This window comes from Erithacus rubecula (genome assembly GCF_903797595.1).
Source record: "Erithacus rubecula genome assembly, chromosome: 22".
Classification (NCBI taxonomy): domain Eukaryota; kingdom Metazoa; phylum Chordata; class Aves; order Passeriformes; family Muscicapidae; genus Erithacus; species Erithacus rubecula.
In genome coordinates, this window is record NC_136674.1 from 2,738,110 (window position 1) to 2,758,258 (window position 20,149).

At 44.3% G+C, this 20,149-nt stretch overlaps 1 protein-coding gene across 1 annotated transcript in view; it reads right to left on the reverse strand.

Annotated features, from left to right (window-relative positions):
* Positions 1-251: 251 nt before the first annotated feature.
* The window catches only part of PPM1E (protein phosphatase, Mg2+/Mn2+ dependent 1E), a 55,385-nt gene continuing 35,487 nt past the window's right edge, over positions 252-20,149 (reverse strand). The window contains exons 2-7 of the mRNA XM_079324856.1: positions 8,527-8,645; positions 4,046-4,245; positions 2,522-2,710; positions 1,951-2,094; positions 1,639-1,732; positions 252-1,369 (exon numbers count right to left, since the gene is read on the reverse strand). Of these exons, the coding sequence (XP_079180982.1) occupies positions 360-1,369; positions 1,639-1,732; positions 1,951-2,094; positions 2,522-2,710; positions 4,046-4,245; positions 8,527-8,645 (1,756 nt within the window). The 3' untranslated portion in view covers positions 252-359. The remainder of the gene's footprint in view (positions 1,370-1,638; positions 1,733-1,950; positions 2,095-2,521; positions 2,711-4,045; positions 4,246-8,526; positions 8,646-20,149) is intronic.

Here is a 20,149-nt window from a genome sequence, read left to right on the forward strand (position 1 = left end):
CACAGACATTTTTTCTCAGGCAGGTGCGAGCCTGTGGTGCTGTCTGTGCCAGCAGCGCTGCCGCTCTCCCTGCGGGCTCGGCTGGACACTCGTGTGTGCGGGCGGTCGGGCGGCTGCGGCGTTGCTGGGGGTGGCACCACCACCAAACTTTAGTAGAGATCCAAACAACTACATTGGTTAATTCCTAGATCTATTTACACAGGGGTTGAGCTTGGCAGGGGACTGGAGTATACAGTTCGGAAATGCCCACCTCTTTTTTTTTTTTTTTTTTTTTTTTTTTTTTTTTTTTTTTTGATGACGCCAGTTTTATTTTGGGAATGTCTACTTTGGGAGTCTGACGGGGGGACACGAGGGGGTGGTTACATTTTACAGCATTGATGAAGGTGTGGCTCTGGTATACAATGACTTTGTCTTCGCATGGAACACTCGCTGTAAGAGCCGTGGCTGGGCAGCCTCCGCCACGGGCAGGGTCGGGCCAGCGCCCTCCTGCTCCTGCGGCCCCGGGCAGGGAGCGCCGGCCCCGATCCCTCTGCCTGGGGAGGCTCCTGAGCCCAGAGCGGCGTGTGAAACTTTGGTTTGAGCCTGGCTGCTCGCCGCCTCTTCCCGCTGCAGAGCCGGAAATGAGGGAACGCGGCTCGTTTTCCCAAGGATTTGAACAGTTCATCTTCCAGGCCGGAGAAGACGGGGGATGAACCCCTGACCCTGTAGATGCCCCCCGAGCTCGGAGGGCGCCCGCAGCCCGGGGACTCGCTCTTTGCCGGGGAGCCGCCCATCGGACCCACACTCTTTGGTATGCCAGGACTAAACGCTTGGACTGGTGGCAGACATTTGGCACTCTGAGGTGTACTAGTTTCTGTTTTTGTCAGGTCTAAATAGCCTTGATCATCCAAGGGGTTAACGCTGGAGCCTATGCTTAAGCTAGTTCTGTCGGTGAAGGAGTCCACTCGTCCTTCATAGCCTAAATCTGCAGGAGCCGAGCACTGGTGCTGGGGCCAGGGCCGTTTGCAGTCTCCATGGTTCTCCTTGTCTTCCCCGTTGTCTTCTTGGCCCCCTTGGAAAGAGTTCTCTGTCCAGTCCGACTCCTCGCTGGCCGCGACCGCCGCGTTCATGTCCCTGAGAAACACCACGATGACCGTGATGTTGTCGCTGGAGCCGGCGTCCCGAGCAGATGCCACCAATTTGTGTGCTACCATGCTGCTGTCACCATTGTTCTCCTTCAGATGGTCAGCCACCACTTTGACTGCCTCATCGGGGTTGACTGTGTCGTAGAAGCCATCACAGGCCAGAATGAGGTAGTCTTCAGAGCCATCCAGCACCGTGGAGGCAGAGTCTGCGTCCCCACAGATGTATGGCTTGTGCTCAGCATCCCCTGTGCAAGAACAGCAGAGAAACACAACTGTGGGTTTGCAGCCACAGCTTCCAGCAGCCCTTTATTAACTCGGTGTGGAGCCAATGACTCTTACCCCAAGTTAAAGCAATTATTTGGAAATTATTCCCTCAGACTGTAGGGGAGGAAACAGAGGTTATTGCTCATAGGTCTATCTTCAGCTGTATGTCAAATTTTGATGACTAGGAAATTAAAATTTTATAGTTTAAAAGCAAAGCAAGTCTCACAAAGGAATGAAGGCTCTCTCTTACCAATAGCTCTGGAGACAGAGAGGCTCCCATTCACCCTCCAGGCTCCAAACCAGACCACGCAGCCGCCCAGGGCCTCGATTCGCTTCTTCTCATCCTGAACAGCAACACAAGAGAGGTTTGGACAGAGCACTCAGGGCTGCATCACACACTCAACACTCCCATCAGGATCTGGATTTTCACAAACACAGCAGGCCCCATGAGACAAAGGATTTTTTACACAGATCCAAACAAACCAGAGAGAGTGGAACATGCACTGCTGCTCAGAGGTCCTGGCACAGCAGCTGTACCTGTGCTGCTCACTGCCCTTCTCACCTCTCGATCTGGTTTGTGGGGTTTCATCAGTTCCACTGCTTGGCCTCTCCTCACAAGCATCACCTGGGAGTCCCCCAGCCAAGCCACATGCAGCATATTCCCTCGGATGAAAGTCACCACCCCGGTGGTTCCACAGCGCAGGCTCTGGGAAGAAACACATTTCCATTTCAAAGCATTTTCTTACTGAAGTCAGGGACAGAACACGTTGGAACTGCAGCACAGAGCCTATTCCCAGGAACAGGCAGTGCTTTCCCTACAGCTATGGCTGCTCACCAACAGCCCCTGGGAGCCAACCTGGCTGAAAACAAAGTGCTCCATGACATCCCTGGCATGGAGCTGCCTGCCAGGAGCTGGGCACTGCTGGGACTGTGTGTTAGTGAGCCCAGGACTGAGCCTGCTAGGCAGGTGAGTGTGGGAATGGCAGCAGCATCCTTTAGAGGAGCTGGAGGTGACATTTTTGACAGAAAGCCACCAGTGGGGCTCAGTGCACAGAGAGCTCTGTGCTGGTCTCTGTGCCTGGAGCCCCCTGCAAGGCCAGGATGTGCAGGTGAATGCTCTCAGAGTGCCCCACCTCCCTGGCTGCCTTCTGCACGAAGCGCTCGTCGGTGACGCGGAAGGCGCGGCACAGCGCCTCGGCCGGGTCCTGCTGGAACATCTCCTGGTGCACCATGTTCACGTGCAGGTGGATGGAGGCATAGATGGCAGCATCCACTCCTCCATGGCCATCAAACACTGCAAAATAAGCTTGTTCTTCTTGGTCCTGCCAGGGGAAACACAAGGAGGAAAACACTCAGGTGGAAGCAGCACAAACAGTTCATTGGATTGTCTTAAAGCTTTGAACTTGGGATTTGTGTTGTCTTCATTAAATGGCAATTAGAGACAGAGTCTCCACTGGAAAAGCAAACTACCCTGACCACCTCCACTTGCATCAGTGGGAAATTTCCACCTTGTTGTTGAATTCTACCTGCAAAGTACAATGGATGCCCTGCCAGAATCCCCTGTGTAGTGCTCTCAGTGTTCCTTAGGTCTTATTTGATACAGCTCAGTCACACAACTCAAATAGGAAGTGCCATTCTCATCAAATTGTGCAGGAGATTTTGTGACTGCAAAAACCACAGAGAGAGAAGAACATCCAATACAGTTTGCATGAAGTCTACCTCATGATTGGAATCCACCAGGGATAAAATGCCAGTACAGTTAAAATGTGAAGTCAGCCAGCCTCTGCTTTCACTCTTCTTTTTTTCCTTAAATCTCAAACATATCATCTTAGATGCCTGTGTTTTAAAAAAAAACTGCATGTGCTCTCTCATCAGAATATTGTGATTACATTCACAAATCAAATAGAACAAAATCACTCATCCTCAAGGCAGTTTTCTCAGCTTTTCCCCCTCTGTTCAGAGAAACAACGTGGTACCAGGAGACAGCGACTCCTGTGCCTATTCACACACACAGCACCAACCCACTGACAGAGCCAATTCAACCTTGACAGCCAGCTCAGTGACTGGAATATTTGCACATTGTAATTTTTAGGTAATGGTTCCAACACAAATTGGAATAAGAAAGCTGACAATTGACAGGCAAAGGAAACATCTGCCTCTGTTTGCATTAATATCATTTAAAGGTAAGAATGTGGATGGGGCAGAAGATAGTTATTAAAGTGACAGGGTGTAATAATGAAGTAATTATGCAGCAATTTGATCCTTAAAGTAAAATTCTTGCCATTTTCTTTTACTTTCCATTCCTCAGTGTCCAGTTTTATACTTTAAGGGAGTGCAAGAATGAGTGTCTGCCCAATGGCCACATCAAGAAATTCATGGAAGGGAAGATAGGCTCACATTTCTAGAATTGTGTGTGAGCTGCACCCCATAATCCTGCACATTTTGGGTTTGTTTGGGGTTTTTTACTTAATTTCCTTATTTTCGCTTTTGCCTTTTTCAGATTGAAAAGCAGAGCAGACCCACCCCCAGCTGCCAATCAAGGGGCACCTGAGATCAGTACCATCTGATCCACCCCCTTTCAGCTGCCCAGTGGAAAATCTGCTCCCCAGGAGGCAATCCCTGCTGCAGGAGCTGTGTGTGCCCTGCTCAGTGCTCACCTCGAGGTTGAAGAGCACGTTGAAGTCGGGGATGCAGACGTGCTTGTCCTCCATCTTCCTGCGCATGTTCTTGATGGCGTGGATGGAGGTCTCGTAGTAGCGGTGGGGCTTGGGCTGCAGGGGGAAATCTTTCACCCAGCTGCTGCAGATCTCGTGCAGTTTGCTGTAAACTAAACGGGCCAACTTCACTGTCTCGATCTCTGGGGAAGGCACAAACCACAAATGAAAGCTTTGAGAGTGTTGTTAAGGCAGAGTTTTCTCCTTTGCATGCATTGTAAAGATGAAACAAAAGCGTTTTAGCCAAGCAGTTGATGTCAGCAGGGAAATTCTGGGCTCTGATGCATGAAAAGAGGAAGTCAAACTCACCATAATCAGCATTCATCAGTAAGCAGCTCATTGTTTGTTTGTCTTTTTAACTTAAACATTTCCCTGTGCCTTTGGGGATCTCATTTGCAGCAGCAGAGAAAATGAAAGGCACAAAAAAGTGTTGGATCCCTGGCGTGGCCCTGCCCAGGGTGGTGCAGCTGTGACAGGGACTTTGTCATGGCACAGGGTGCCACCTACAAAACCCACAGTGACACACTGGGTTTGGACCAAATTCTCTGTTCTAAACACCATTGCAGAGCTGAGGCAAGAGAGTGGAAACAATCTGCAGAAATTAGCAGAGTCATTTTAAGATGTTTTGTGCACTTCCAGCAGTGCACAGGTGCCTTCTTAGCTATTTCCAGATTTCCTATTATTCCCATATTCCTGACAACAGTGTGTCAGAGAAATCTGTGTGAGTAAAAGAGAAAACCATAAAGGCCTCAAATTTGAGAAAATGCTGAACTGTCACCCTTGAGAAATTGTCATTTTAAAACGTGAAAAGTCAGGCACTTGACATTTGTTCTGAAATTCAGGAGAGGAAAACAGGAAGTCAGCATCAGAGCTGAACACATCCAAATCTCTTTGTTCATGATCTCTCACCAAAGCCAGGGATCTTCAAAGCTAAACAGCAGCAATCCAGGAGTGCCAATCACTGCTGGAGGAGGGGCTCACATGCAGGAGGAGAGGGGAGAGTTGCAGCATCTCTTGCTTCACAGGAATTCTGTGAAGGGCCTGAAAGCAGCACGTACAAATTTCTGTGCCAGGTCTACAGTGAGCAGGGGGCAAGACCCTTAGGAACAAGATACTGTCCCAGCTCTGTTGATTATGAGTTGGTTCAACCAAAAGGCATTAAGCAGAAAAAGCACTGGATAAATAAGCAAAAGGAACCTTGGCTCCTTGATCACACAGCTTTAAAACCAAGGGATGGAAATCAAACAACTGGGTCATCCCAGCACTGCCAAGGGTGAGTGTGGGGGTTCCTCATCCCACCTGTACTGCCCTCCTTGGTAACACCAGAAATATCTTTGGGCAACTGTGGTGCTTTGTAAAGGCTTTCTGAAATTTTTATCTTTTTTTGCCTTCCTCCTAATCCTATCTCACAACAGGAAGATTTCAAATTGATGAACCCAAACCACTCCATTAACATATTTAAAGAGGGAACACATCCAACCTGAGCTGTCCAAGTTTTGTTTTCCAGAGGGAACCCCACAGATTTGTCTCTCCCATTTCTCCCCAGTGGGCAGGGATGAAGGGAAGTGGGCACCTGGCAGAGTCCTGTGGCTGTGGCACTCTGCAGGAGGATGGCACTGAACCCAGTGGGATCCTCAGCACCCTTCCCATGGGACCCTGTGTGCTGTCAGCATCATCAGCAACTGCTCGTGAGGTTAACACAGGAGAATAATCAAACACCACAATAAAAGCCACCCCCTCACAGCTGGAAATTACTCATCAATTGTTAATGTGCTGTGCTGAGCCAGAGCTGACTCAGCTGTCACTGTGCTTGTGTCACAGAGAATTTCATTTCCCTCCTGCTGCTCCCAAATCCCCAAAGTTGGAACTGCACCACAGAGAGTGGGAAATCCAACCCAGGTGTTGACAGGGCAGAATGAGGGTAGGAAAACCAGCAGGAATCAGATCCTGCTTTTTAGTGCCATATTTTATGAGCTGTGTTGGAAACATGGACAGTGTGACAACAGGGGTCAGAAGCCAGCCCAAGGTTTTCCTTTATCTAGGAACTCTAGATCTCTTTGGAGATCTCTAGGATCCATCTCCTAGAACCTGGAACAGCTGGGTGATGGGACATTATGATTTGCTTTGTGACATCTCCTGGAAATTTGATAGCTAAGGTCCTGCTGTGCAGCCTCCTTTGGTGGTCCCTCAACAATGCCCAACTTCCACGTGATTCTCCTCCACAAACAAACCCCAAACCTAAATGCCCTTAACCTGACCTTTCAAAAAAGAAATCCAACATCAGTCAGTTCTCATGGAAAATTTCTTGCTCCTCTCCAGTGCAGCTGGAAGAGTCATGGCCTGTGACTCAGATATCCAAAACCACATGGTCACCCCAAATATAACAGATCCCTGTTCCTGCAATCCTACATTTGTGAACTCCAACTAGTTTTCCTTGTTTTAAGATTTGAATTCTTCTGTCATGGAGTTTCTCATTTCTTTCACCAAGAATTTCTTTCATCACTCCTAAGTACAGGACATGATTTGTCACGTTGCAATTCTCAGAGTGAAATGTGCCACTAAGGAAATTTGAAATAGGTTTTTTGGGGTTTTTTTTAATCTTCCAGCAAATTCAAACTTGAGGCAAATCAGGTAAATGTCTCCTTGTATTACACAAAGTAAAAATCTTTCTGGGTTCATTAAAAAAACTGATATGGAACTGGATGTTTCAGCCAGGCAGTGAAATTCAGCCTGGTTTCACATTCTGCAGAGCTCTAACAGCATCAGGGCATTCTGAACTCTGAGCACCAAACTCCAGGATGTAGAAATCCCATTTTCACCACCTGCTTCCTTCCAAAGCATTAAAATCTCCTGTACAGCAGCACTGAGGGCACATCTCCTCTCTGCACCTCTCCAGCCTCTCAGGGCCTCCCTGGAGGGGTCTCTGGGATGGAGTTGCTGCTGCCACCAGATTTGTTTGGGTTTTCCAGCCAAGCCTTGCCCCTGTGGCTGATAAAGCACTGATGGAGCACAGAGCAGCTGTGGCTGATCCCTGCAAGTGCCCAAGGCCAGGCTGGATGGACCTTGGAGCAGCCTGGGACAGTGGAAGGTGCCCCTGCCCATGGCAGAGGGTGGGACATGATTTTTAATGTCCCAAACCATTCGATTCTGTCATTTTGTGACACTTGAGCAGATGTTCTATTTTGGAAAATTATCACTTAGATTATTTGAAATTGCAGGGTTTGCATGAAGCTGTTGCTTTACTACAGGCCAGAGGGTGTTTTCTCTCTTCCTCTCCCCAAACCCTCACAATTTATCACTTCTCAGTGCATCAGCAAAGGGATATTTTATTTCCAAGTACCCTCATTATGACAATTCACCTCAACAAACTGCATCTGGAGCCTTATTCTTGGTGCCTGCTGCAGCCTCTCCCCATCTCAATCTATGTTTGTATTGTGTCTTACAGCCTTAGGTATATTTAAATGGCAATTTCTGTAGGTCTGAGGGGTTTGTGGTGGGTTTTTTTCCTTTTTTTTTCCCTTTTTTTGTTGAATTCTGTAGATATTCTGTGTGGAGGCTTAGTCAACATTTCCTTGGAGACTGTCAAATATTTATGCAAGTTTCAGAGATCTCAATTTGAAATTAATGAAGGCTGCTCAGCCAGAACAATGACAAATCTATTCCATTTACCTGCTCAGCAGGAGGAGGCAGCAATACCTACAGAAAGAGAACCCAGAGCATGTTTTTCTGTTTCTCAGGTTTCCAAGGGCCTCTGGGGGATACAGCAAAATCTTCTTTTTTGAAGAGTCAGATTTATAGAGCCTCCTTATCCCCAGAATAAGTGACAGGATTTTTTTTTAATCAAAAAAGGAGGGAAAGGACAAAGTGGTTTGGGGACTGTATTTTCAAGATCAAATGACAGAATTTCTGTCAGTACATGTGAGAAACACTGGTCTTTGTTGTAATGAACAACCCAGCCAATTTTCAAGGTTATTTAGGCCAGCAGAGTCCTGAAATGAGCTAGAGTGCATGGCCTTGAGCTGGAGGCTGCAAAAATCTGGTCAGCCAACACTGATAAATGAGGAAAAGGAATTTTCCTCCTTTGAATCACAAAATCTCTTCATACTACCTTTTGTTAAAACCATATAAAAAACTTACAAGCCATAGTAAAAACCACACTGACTGAAATAATTCAGAATTAAATTATCTCTTCCCACATCTATTTGACTTTGCTCCAAGGATGAGGGAGGACAACTGGCACTTGCCAGCAGAGCCACATTGTATAAAAGTGTTGAGAGAGAGAGAGATTCAGGGCTATCAGACACAGCCATGAAAATGCAACTTAAAAGAGTGATTCCAAAGGTGAGAAAGAAATGAGAGCAGTGTGAGGAGGGGCTGAGCTCCCCATGAACCCTTTGCAGGGCTGGGTTCCCTGGGGCACTCACGGATGATGCCGTCGGCGCTGTCCATGTGCTTGGGCAGGAAATGTGCTGAGAGGTCACTCTGCAGGACTTCATCTGAGGTTGCTCTGGCTAGAGCAGAGGCCAGGAATGAAGGGCAGTTGCTGCAAAAGAGAAAAAAGCCACAAGAAGCTGTTCAGTGTGATTCAGCAAGGTAACATGGGTGTGTTTTTCACCAGGCAGCAGCACAGCCCTGCAGCAACACCTCAGACTGGCTGATGGGTTTGAGTTGCTCCTTTTTCACTCCTGTGTTCCCTCCTTCTTAAAATTTAATGTTTCAGTTCATAACCTCTGTTTAAATTCTTTTCAAATCTAGACTTGAACCCTCCAGAGTCTGTCACACAACTGTACATTTTTTACATATGTATGGTACAATTTTAACTCAAGTCCAGTTTCTCCTAAGATTTGGAGTCAGGGTTGCAGAATTCCTCAAAGTGTCCCAAGTCTCTCCAAAGGGCTCTGGAAGTTGAGGTTAACCCACAGGGAGCTGATGTGCACAAGGTAAAAAAGCTCCCTCAGGAATGATTTCTACCCAGAGTGAAGTGGCTTTAACTCACTGTAGTTTAATTAAACCTGGTATACCCCAAGGTTAATTAATCTATAGCAAGCCAAGGCCACTTTAATGTACATTCTTTCTTTCAAGAGGAATTTAATGCCTCTTAATTTATGTATGACTTTGCAATTCCCATTGGTCAGCCTCAACTTCTCCAGGTGTCTCCTGCTGACAGAGCTTGGAACTTCCAATTTCCACAGATATTTTTGGGGTAACAGATATTCCCAAGATATTCCAATGTCTTCCCCAAGACATTTCACTGTCACAGGGTCACAGAGAGCCACAGAGCCAATTTCAGTCCAGAAACCATCCATCAACCACAAAATTCCAAGTCAGAAATCCAGGGAACAGGCAATGAACACAAACACTTAACCTATTTCTTCTGTTCAACATATCTATAAATGATTAAAGGATAAGATTAGCAGTAAATAGCTTTGTCTATTGTCAGGAGACAAGCTCTGGAAGTCACACAGTCTGTATAAGTGACACTTGTTTTGTGTCACTTACAAAGAATCCCTCAGGAACATCCATTGATGGGCAAAGAGGGAACCTGGTTAAGAACTGGAGCAACAACAGTGGCTGAAAACAAAGAACAATGGCTAAAATAGTGACTCAGGACCTAAAGAGCAAAGAAAAAATATCCCAGAGAGGAGGAATTTCTGCTCTGCCTGGGCCTGGGAGGGGAGACAGCAATGAATGTGGATACCCAGAGCCACCAACAACTGCATGTGAAATTTTAGATTTTATTTTAAGTGTGATGACACAAGTGAAAGGTGCATTTAAGGGGCTGTAGCAGTCAGAGTATTTCCCCTCCCCAGCTCCAAGTGCTGTTCACGTGTCCTCACAGCCAGAGGCAGCAGTTCCACACAGCAGCTCTTTATCCAGCCAGAGGATGCATTTCCATTACAATGCTAAACCTACACAAAAAGCTGCTAAAGATGTTATTAGATAAATTAGAGGATTTTAAGTACATCCTTCCTGATTCTCTGGCATCGTAGGTGTGTTTAGAACACCCACAGTTGCATTGCAGCAATCCTGGAATAACTCTGGGAAGGTATTAAATCAAACCTAAAAATGCTCTGTTTCCATCAATTAAGTTTGAGAAAACCAGTCTGAGGTGGGTTTAATTCAGCCCACATATTATTATGTTACCAGCTTAACACACAACTCCTCTCCATGCTGATAGCATTAAAGTGGGGAGGAAGCCTTTCCTGAGCTGTTCCTCTGTGCTCTAAATCTAATATAAACTCTCCTACTGAAAAAAAAAAAAAAAAAAAAGAAGAGATGGCAATTTTAAAATTCTTATTGCATGGCAGTTCGCTACTGGGGTTTGATCAATTTCGAGGGGAAAGGTAGAGAAAATAAATCAGCTGAAAGCTTTCCTTCTATGTCTGGCCATTCTTTGTCCTAATAATAACAGCTGCTGGCCCAGGAATTAATTGCCCTTGACGTGTTGATCACAAAGCTCCTTACGTGGCTGGTGCAGGGCTGTGCCATGTGAGCAGGGAAGGGCCATGCACACAGATGATTTCCTCTTCCTGATTAGCACCACTCAACCTTTACTTCTCTCACTTGGCTCCTCAGAGCACTTTTAGTTGAATTACTTTTCCCTTCAAGGAACAGCAGATTGCACTGGAGTTTTAAAATAGATGTTGAAGGCAAACTGCTCTGAGGACACTTCATTACTGCTACACCCAGACAAATGAAGAGCCAGCTCTGGGATCTCTGTTTGCAGCCCAAAGTGAGCACTCAGGTGAGCAGCTAGAGCAGCACAAACAGCAATGCCCTCTCTTCACAAAACCCAAAAAGCATCACCAGGATCCCTGGGGACAGGGAGGAGCTGCCACCCTGCTGCTGGTGTAACCAGGGATGACCTGCTGGCTGCTGAAAAGAAATTCTTCTGCCACGTTCTAGATGCTCAAATGTTATTAGTCATGAAGTTTGACAAATTGAAACTGGGAGGGCACGGGCTTGTTTAGCAGAGAGCTGAGCTAAAATGCCTTTGTCTATTCATAGCTGTGCCACTAACTCAGCAGCTGACCTTGGACGAGTCACTTCACCACTCAGACCTTCATTCCTCATCTGCAAACAAGGAATGAGAATGTCATTTCCTCAGGGAGAGGAGGAGGAGGAGGAGGAGGAAGGCTGTAGAAAGCCTAAATCTGTGTTTGTGAAGTATTCTGGAATTTCTTGCTAAGAGTCCAACTGAAGGAAAAAAACCACCAAGATGAGAATGGGATATTTTTCAGTCTATAGAATATTTATATGTTCATACTTTTGAAAGCTTTCCTGGGTATTTCTCACTCTTTTCTCATCCACTGCCAGAAGTGCAGAACAACAGCTCTGGATAACTCACAGTGTCATCTACAGCTGCAGGAAAGGGGAAAAGCAGCAAAGAGAGACCTCAGGTTCTTGAAACTCATAGTTCTGGAGCATTAGCACTGCTGATGGGAAAAGGATGCTGCAGCTCCTGCCTAAAATCCACAACTCGGGCCACCAGTGCTGAAAATCCCCAGCCTGTTGTGGCCTGGGGAGCTGATGAGGCATCACTAACCCAAACAAAGCAGGGAGAATGGGCTGAAACCAACTGGGGCTTTCAAGAGGCAAACGGGGCAGTAAATCACACAATGTCCAGTGTTCCTGTTACCTCAGGAATCCCCTGACACCACAGAACAGCAATTGTTTTAGTTAGAATGAGGAGTGATTTAAATAGAAATGCTATTCAGTCTGCTGAAACACAAAACAAATCCACAGGCAAACAGGATAAAGCAGCATATTTGGTTTCACCCAGCAATCCAAGACCAAGAACATGACCTGAAAAGAGCCAAGTACAGCACATTCCCTAAAGGCCAGTAATTTACTGTGGTAGTAAAAGACTTTGTAGGGATGACAAATTAACTGCACCCTTTCCAGAAGACATTCCACCAGGGATGCACTTTGGGGAACACTCCTGCTCCTGTGGCCTGTTGCAAGCTCTTGTTAGAAAGCAACTTTTGCCAGATTCAGTTTAAGAAAAACCTCATTTGTCCCCTGCCTGTATTTACAAAACACTCCAAAGTCTCATGAGACTTCTTCCAGATGGAGCTTTGGATGCAGCCTGGAAGCTCTTTGAAGAAGCCTTTAAAGTCTTTATTACTGAAAGTTCCCATGCTGTGAAGTGCAGCAATAATGAGCAGAGAAATTCTTTGGGAAGCTCCTTGGGCTGTTTCCCCAGCCCTGCCTTCCTCCACCTCCTTTCTGTGCCCACCCAGAGGGACTTGGAGCCAGCTGAGGGGCTCCTGTTTGTCTCCAGACTCCTCCAGGTCACCCAGGACTCAGAGGGGAATATTCTGTGAAGCATTCCAAGACCCTGGAATGATGATGGATGGATCCTCCAGATCTGCCAAGCAGATGCTATTTCCAGCTCCTGTCTCTGCAGGTTCTCCTCTCCTCACTCCCAGAGCATCTCTCTGACCTGTGCTGTTCCTCTGCTCTGCACAGCTGCTGGAAGTTTTTGATGCTTATTTAAAGCCTGGTCACAGTGGACAAACAGTATTATTTTTTTTTCCCCCTAACACATGGTGAAACCCTGCACTAGATTTATCTGCTGCAGTGAGTTACTAAAAAAAACCCTGGCGTGTGCACACACACACATACACAAAGAAACAAACAGAAAAAACAATGCACCTTTTAAAAGCTTGCATAACCAAAGCTCCTTGGGAAGTCATTTGAGCTGGCAGTGGTGAGACAGGAAAGATGCTTGATAAATCTGTTTGAAGGAGCTGCAAACGTGCTGCCCAAGGAAGCTGCTATCTATAGGCTCTGAGACAGCTGCCTGCTCCCATCCCCAGCCACCCTGCCCTTGTGCTGACAGTTGTAAGCAGCAGAAATATCATACACAAGCATTGCAAAAAGACACTTAGCATGCCTCTGTCTGTGCAGACACTGCATTTACCAAATATTTAACCTTCTGCATTCTGCTCACTGATGTTTTCTAGACCAATTTTATAGAGATATGTCCCTGTATTAAGTCTGTCTTAATTGGATGTGAAAAAATGACCCAACCAGAGGTGCACTGCTCATCAGAAAACCTCTGCCACAGCTGGATTCAGATGCTTCACCAGGGGAAACCCTTGGCTTTTCACAAACTGTTCTCAACATATGAATTAGGCTCAGACCTCTGATGCATTTTCTGCTAAGTAGCAGGTCAGTATTCCCCTCTCCAGAGGGTGAAGGGCACATGACAGTACATAAAGCCACCAAAATGTGAGCAAGACAAAATAAAAAGGTCACCTTTGTCTCTTTGATGAGGTACAATGTCATGAAGGGCAGTGTGCATCTAAAATATAAATGCTTGCTGCCCACAAACCACTCATAAGCATTTGTGATTTAATGACTGTCAATAAAATAGCTCTGACACCACAGGGGTGAACTGTGAAGAATTCAAACCACACAAAGCAGCTTCTCCCGAGCTCCTGGCTGGATAAATTGCCTGGGTATTATCTTGGAAACCAAATTCTATTATTTCTGTCACTCATCCTCACAGCGTGGCAGTTCTGAGGTTACTCATATTCCAATCTCTGGGGCTGATGCTGTGGCTGCTTTTCAAACGACAGAAATCACCTCCTGTGACCAAGCAACCCCTAAAAACCCAGCATGGATCTGCCAGGAGCTGGAAGCCAAATAACTGCAAGAAATTGAATTCCCAGAAGTGACTGTGGGATGGTTTTCTTCATTACAGCAAAGAGCTGAGGTACAAAGTTTGCTGTTGGAAATCATATCCCAGCACTTCACAGCCAGATTATATCCATGTTATTAAAAGAAAGGGAAACCTGGACTTTGAAGGAATGCAGAGAAAAATGGATCACAATCCATGAACCAAGGTGTTGAGGATGTATCTATATAGACTCTCCCCCATCTAAATCAGAATATTTTCTGCCTGAGGAGTAAGATTCTGAGGGGCTGAATAATTTTATAATAAAATCTTAATTGCTGCTATGAAATGCACTTTACAAAATCATAAAAATATTATTCTAGACTTAAAAACCCCAACAAGCCACTTATTTGATGGGCATTGCTTGTGCAGCTTAGATCTTTAGTATTCAGCTTTGCAAATGCAAACGCACAGTGAAAATAAATCTGTGTTTACCCTATCATTAATTCATCAAAATAAAGGTAATGTATTGATATTACCACTCATGTGGTTTCCAGGAGTTTATACTGAGATGAAAGATCCTTCTGGATTTTGTTGTTGTTTTCCAAGGATTATCCAGCATGTTCACACAGCCCATTCTCTGCTCATGGTGTCCAGAGTGCTCCAAAATCCACTCAGTGCCTGCTTGGCACTGCTGGGAATGGAATGGGGACAAAGGCACATCAGTGCCAGCTGCTGCTTCCCTGGAGAAGGAAATTTCTTCACTGGAAACCCAATGTCAACAGCAGTTCCCTCACACTGATTTCCTTGCCAGAGCAAGGTCTGTTTAAAAGCTCCACAGGACATTAAAAATGTCATTGATTTTCTCTCTTTGGCACTCAGTCTGTTCAAAACTCAGCATAATTCAATATCTTTCTCCTGCTTCCATTAGCAAAGAAAGGAATCCATGCTTCAATCTATGCTGCCTTATTGGAAAAAGTAATTTAATTTTACATCTGAGAGTGTGCCAACATCAGCATAAAAGTGTACACTGTATACATCAGATTTAATTTATGAATTCTGCATTTTGTCAAGCCAGAATGAGATGCTGTCTAAAATCAATGAGAGTGTCCAAGCTCACTCTGAAGGTACTTATATATATTCTTATTATTTCAGATATTTTATGTCCTAGCTGGAGTTTTTGATGATTTCTCTCCTTGCTGTGAAATATTAATGACACACTCTCTAGAAAAGTTTGTGTTGCAGGAAACTTGCAGAGGAGTTCAGGCACATAATTTACTTACTCTGATTCATGCCCTAATTTTTTCTCTCTGTTATAAATAAACTTCCACTGATACTTCCCTTAAGTGGGAAGGATATTCCACACAGATCTGATGTGTCCAGAAATACAAGTTAAATAAGAATCCCCTAACACAGAGTCTGTTTTATCAGAGATCAGATCAACACCCAAGTCCTCTGTCAGAAAGAAAAATGCATTTTGCTGTTATAGCTAATGACTTAATTTCAAATAAATGAAATAAAATGCTCCACAGCAACACATCCCCTACTCTCTCCTTCAAAGAAATGTTAAATGACTTCTGTAAAAAGGGGTGAAGATGGTGCCTGTTCAAATGCCCAGAGCCAGGCCCCAAACCAAGCTCCTGTTGGAACATTTGTCTTCATGTAACTGAGAAAAAATCAGAGCTGCAGGCCAGGATTTCCAAATGACATTTGATCACTTAACTTCTTTCAACCCATTGAACAAATATCAAATCTAAGGCAAAACACACCCTGGAAGATTGATGGCCACTGAGTCAGCAGCAAATGTTCCCTGCTGCCTTCTCACTCCTGTGCCTTGCACTTCATCACACAAATGGCTTGGGTGTTTATGCCAGATGTAAGATTAGATAATTACTCATCCAAGTCCTGCATGTCAACTCTTTTTGGTGATAAAATATTTATTCCAAATGCCCCATTTGTAATCAGTTGACTTGCAGAAAGGTTCAGTGTTGGGCAGTGCTGCATCTCAGGCTGTCATTCTGTGCAGGAACACTCTGTGTTTGTGCTGTACCAATGCCCTGATGTCAGGAATTCTGTCTCTGCACAATAGGGACAATGTTATTGACCTCTGGGAAGCAATTTCAAAGCCAATGATGAAGTGCCAGATATTATTAATTAAGCCTAAAGTGGGGATGGAGCAAGAGAACAGCAATTCCCTTGCACTGATTCCCAGAAAATCCTGCTGCTGTTGTGCATGACATGCAAGAGAAACAAATTAAAGCAAACATGAAAAAACAATGCAGTACTTTTAAAAATAATTTTGCAGGAGATGTAACTGCAGGCAGACTCAAAGATTACACAATGGAGCACATTAAAGATTTTACTGGAACCTCAAGTTGACAATTACTGACATTGATGCCCACAGAACAAGATGCTGGAGGGATAAAAGGGCTCTGTGATTGGGGTGAGTGCTCTTTTAAAGAAAAAACCCTTTAGTTACTCAGAAAGATCCCATCCTAATTCCCACTGTCACTTGTCCTTTGCAGAATTGCAAAGGATAATGGCAGGTTTAGGAGTTTAGGCTTTTTCTTTAAAGGATAATCAAAATGTTTTAGCTATTCTGTTTCACATTAAAGTCCCTAATGCATTCTGTTCTACTGAGCCACATAGTTATTTCAGTCATTCTTAATAAATAACAGTTGCCAGTAGTAGTTAAGCCAACAGATCTGAATTATTTATAGTGTTGAGGAACAGAACAGCAGATAAAATACATTAGGGCTTTGGGTTGTTCTGGCCTGAATGACACAATGGCAGCCTTTAGATGTTTTTCACCAGGCTGTAAAATATTCTGGTTCCAATCCTGGTTTAAAAGATTTCCTAAAGAGGCAGCAGCCAAACCTCCAGCCATCCATCTTCAATAATCACAGTCATGAACAGCAGGTGAGAGACTCTCCCAAATACAGCACTGGCACCAAGTTTGATTTCATTGGACAGGTTAAATGGCTACTTAGGATGAGTCCTAAATTATAATAGATAAGAAGAACTTATGTATTTACATATTATTTAGCATGGCTCTCAACCTTCCAGTAAATTATTTAGAAGCATCTCACAGTGTTGAATTCAAATGTTTCTCTTCTCCCTTTACCTTTAATCCACCTTCCCTCCAGGTGTAAAAATGCAAAGACATCCCCTACATTTTACAATGGCAAATCCAACTTCACATTCCAGGCTGGGCATGGGAATCCCTGTCACTCCTTTTTAAGAGGCCACATCATGAAACATTGAACACACAAAAGCCAACAGGGACAGAAATTATCTTGACATTAACTTGACAAATTATGTTGTACACAAATGTTGAGTTTGATGCTCTTTGTAGCTTCAAAGATGCATTCCCATATCTGTCCTGATGGGATAATGTGCCTGGGTGAAAACTGTGGGAATATCTGGCTTTCCCACCTTGTGCTGCCATCACAGAGGGCTGCACCAGTGGGAAATTCACTGTACAATCAATTCACAGGGAGAATTGTGTGCCCACAGGTGCCAAGGAGAGATTTACACTCAGATGCTGCAGGGAGAACTGGAGGAGTAGTTGTAGCAATACAAGTTTCATCCAAACAGTTTTCTTTTTATAGCTCACCTTCCACTTCCTATATGGATCTATTTACAGCAGGACGTACTGCAAATTGTAGCATCTCTAAAGAGCAAAAAAGATTTAAACAGAGCAAAAAAAAAGGAGAAAATCTGGAGAGGTAAAAACCCAACCAAACTCCTAAAAAATACTAAGGAAATAGAGGAGGAATAACCCTTGGAGCCAAGTGGGGTTATTAAGGCTCCATGAGATTTCCTGTAGAATGAGCCACAGCACCCCAGGGAGGGACAGGACCTCTGTGCCTCCCTGGGCTCAGCTCCCTCCTCTCCCTGTTCTGAGGTTTATTGAGGATCTGCACTCTGAGCTTACCCAGGTGGGGAAGATTCTGTGAGGTCCAAAGCTGAGAAATGTGGCTTTCCACAGGGCCAGGCAGGTTCTGAGCCCATGGAACAGAGCCTGCCTGCAGTACACAGCTAAATTTAGCTCTTCTTGCTCACAAAGGCTCTAGGAATTGATTCCCAGCAAGTTGGGGATGTTTCAAACTCTGCAGTGCTATGGTGTCTCTCCTGTCCTAGAAGGTACAGAGAATTATTTAAAACTTGGAGGATATGTCTTGAAAATATTCCCAGTCCCATTTAAAAACAAATCTGTGCAGATATTTCAATCACTGTTATAAGGTCAACTGAAAAAAAAAACAATAAAAGAGCTGTGACATTTTAGAGATGTGACATTACAAATCTCACCAGATTATGGACTTTGGTTCTCTGGCATGGACTTCTCAATACTTCACAAATTGTCCCCCAAAAACTCTGCCTATTCACCAAATGTTTTTGCAGCATAATCAGGCTTTAAGTTTTATTTGTTCCATTTGATTTTCTATGAGATGAACACGTTCAAACCCCCCATTTCAGAGGTGACAACACTGCTCATGTAAGAATTACCCAACTGCTCTGCTTTCCCTCTCCCCCTCCACAAAGAAGATTGTCAACTTTTCCCTTAAGCTTATTATCAAACCTGTGATCTCTTCAGAAGAGGCACAAGCTCTAAATATAAGAAAGAATGTGTTACATAATACCCTGAGCAAGGAGGCAGCACAGCACAGCCTGGGGGCAGCAGGAGCCTGAGCCCATCCTGAGTGGAAAAAGGAGGAAAATCTGTGGCATTGCCCAGTGCCAGGCCTTGGGTCTGTGCAGAGCCAAACCACAGAGAACATGGAATAATGTGCAAAATGTAAGGGTTTATATCTATGGAAAATAAACAAATGCAAACAGGTGACATTGTGTGGAAGTTGATTTGGGATGTGGCAGAAATTTACTCAGATCTGAAGAAATCATCCTCAAAGAGGAGCAGGACTTGTTGGAAGCTGCCTGAACCTGGATTGTAAATAATGCCCTGGTGAGGAGTGACTCAGCCTGTGATGAGGAGGCTCAAAGCTGCTTCCAATGGAGCAGTGTCACAGCTCTAATCAGCACTTAAGAGAGTTCCTCAGGAGCCACACTATCAATTACCCTGGTAATACATATTCAGGGAGGCAGGGATAGCAGACAGAGAGAATACCAAATCAAAACATTAATAAAAAATAAGGAACCTTTGGAGACAAATGATTATCTTCTATGTCTACAGTGCTTTGTGTGTTCCCAAAGGATTTAGAATCTAAAAATAAATGATTACTTCTACCAGCACTGACATCCAAGCTACCTTGGATAAAAAGCAGCAAACTGCTAACCATGGATAGCAACACTACACAACTGTTTTGAACAAACAGCAAGAAATGGACCATGCTGGAAAGAACAGCAGGACTCTACACAGAAATTGAGGCTAAAATGTAATCAGAATAATGTGAATATCACCTTGATTTTCTATACCTGTGATGGGATAAAAATGAGAACTGTCTGCTTTGATATCTCATCCTCAATCTCCATCATCCTCCTGTCACCCATTCTTTAGCACCATACTGAGACACTGCCTTGAAGGAAAATACTCAACATCTGCAGCTGAAATACATTTATATATTTATATATATATATACATACATATATTTATCTAAATATGAGCAATCACCACAGATGCCTTGAGAAAAGAAAGAGGAAAAATTTGAAGATCACAGGTCACAATAAAACCACGTAGCTAATCCAGAAATCACAAAAACCCAGGCCAAGTAATGTTTTGAAAATAAATTCAATCAATTCTGTCCCCAAAACACACACTGGTGATGATATTGGTCGATAAAATAATCTAACAATGATTAAAAAGGTAAAGAACCAAATGGGCCTCTGCAAGGCACAGTTCTGGACTAAAGGCAGCAGTAAATTAGAATAGTAATTATCTAAGCACAAAAGAGCAAATGTAGGAGGAGGAAATCAAGGAAAGATCAAATATAAGTAGGTTTTCTTAGTTGGAACAGAGATTTCTGTGAAAGAGTTTAGAGAAGAGCCATGAAAGTGCAAGAATTTTTAACTGTCAACAAAGCACTAAATGTAAAAAAAATAAAAATCAATATTCAAAATCCACCCTGGAAACTGCAATGAATGATTTTTGCTGGGTTTATCTGTAAAACACTGCTAATAACACCCAATTGGATCTATCAGAAGGACAGCCAGGCAGCACCAAGATTCCTCAAGGGCACAGAGTTTTCAGATCCTAATCCAGGTGCTGCAGCCTGAGTGAGTTTTTAATGAGGCACGAGGTGACATCAGAGACACAACTGTGAGGGTTAGATTGAAAATAATAGAGCAAGGAAAAAATAAAGATTAGGAACAGCAGCTGAGCTCTGAGATAACCCAGCAGAAGTTGGTGTTAAAGCAGGATTTGAGCTCTAATAAGGCAGCAGTAGTAAATTGGAAGATGTAACATG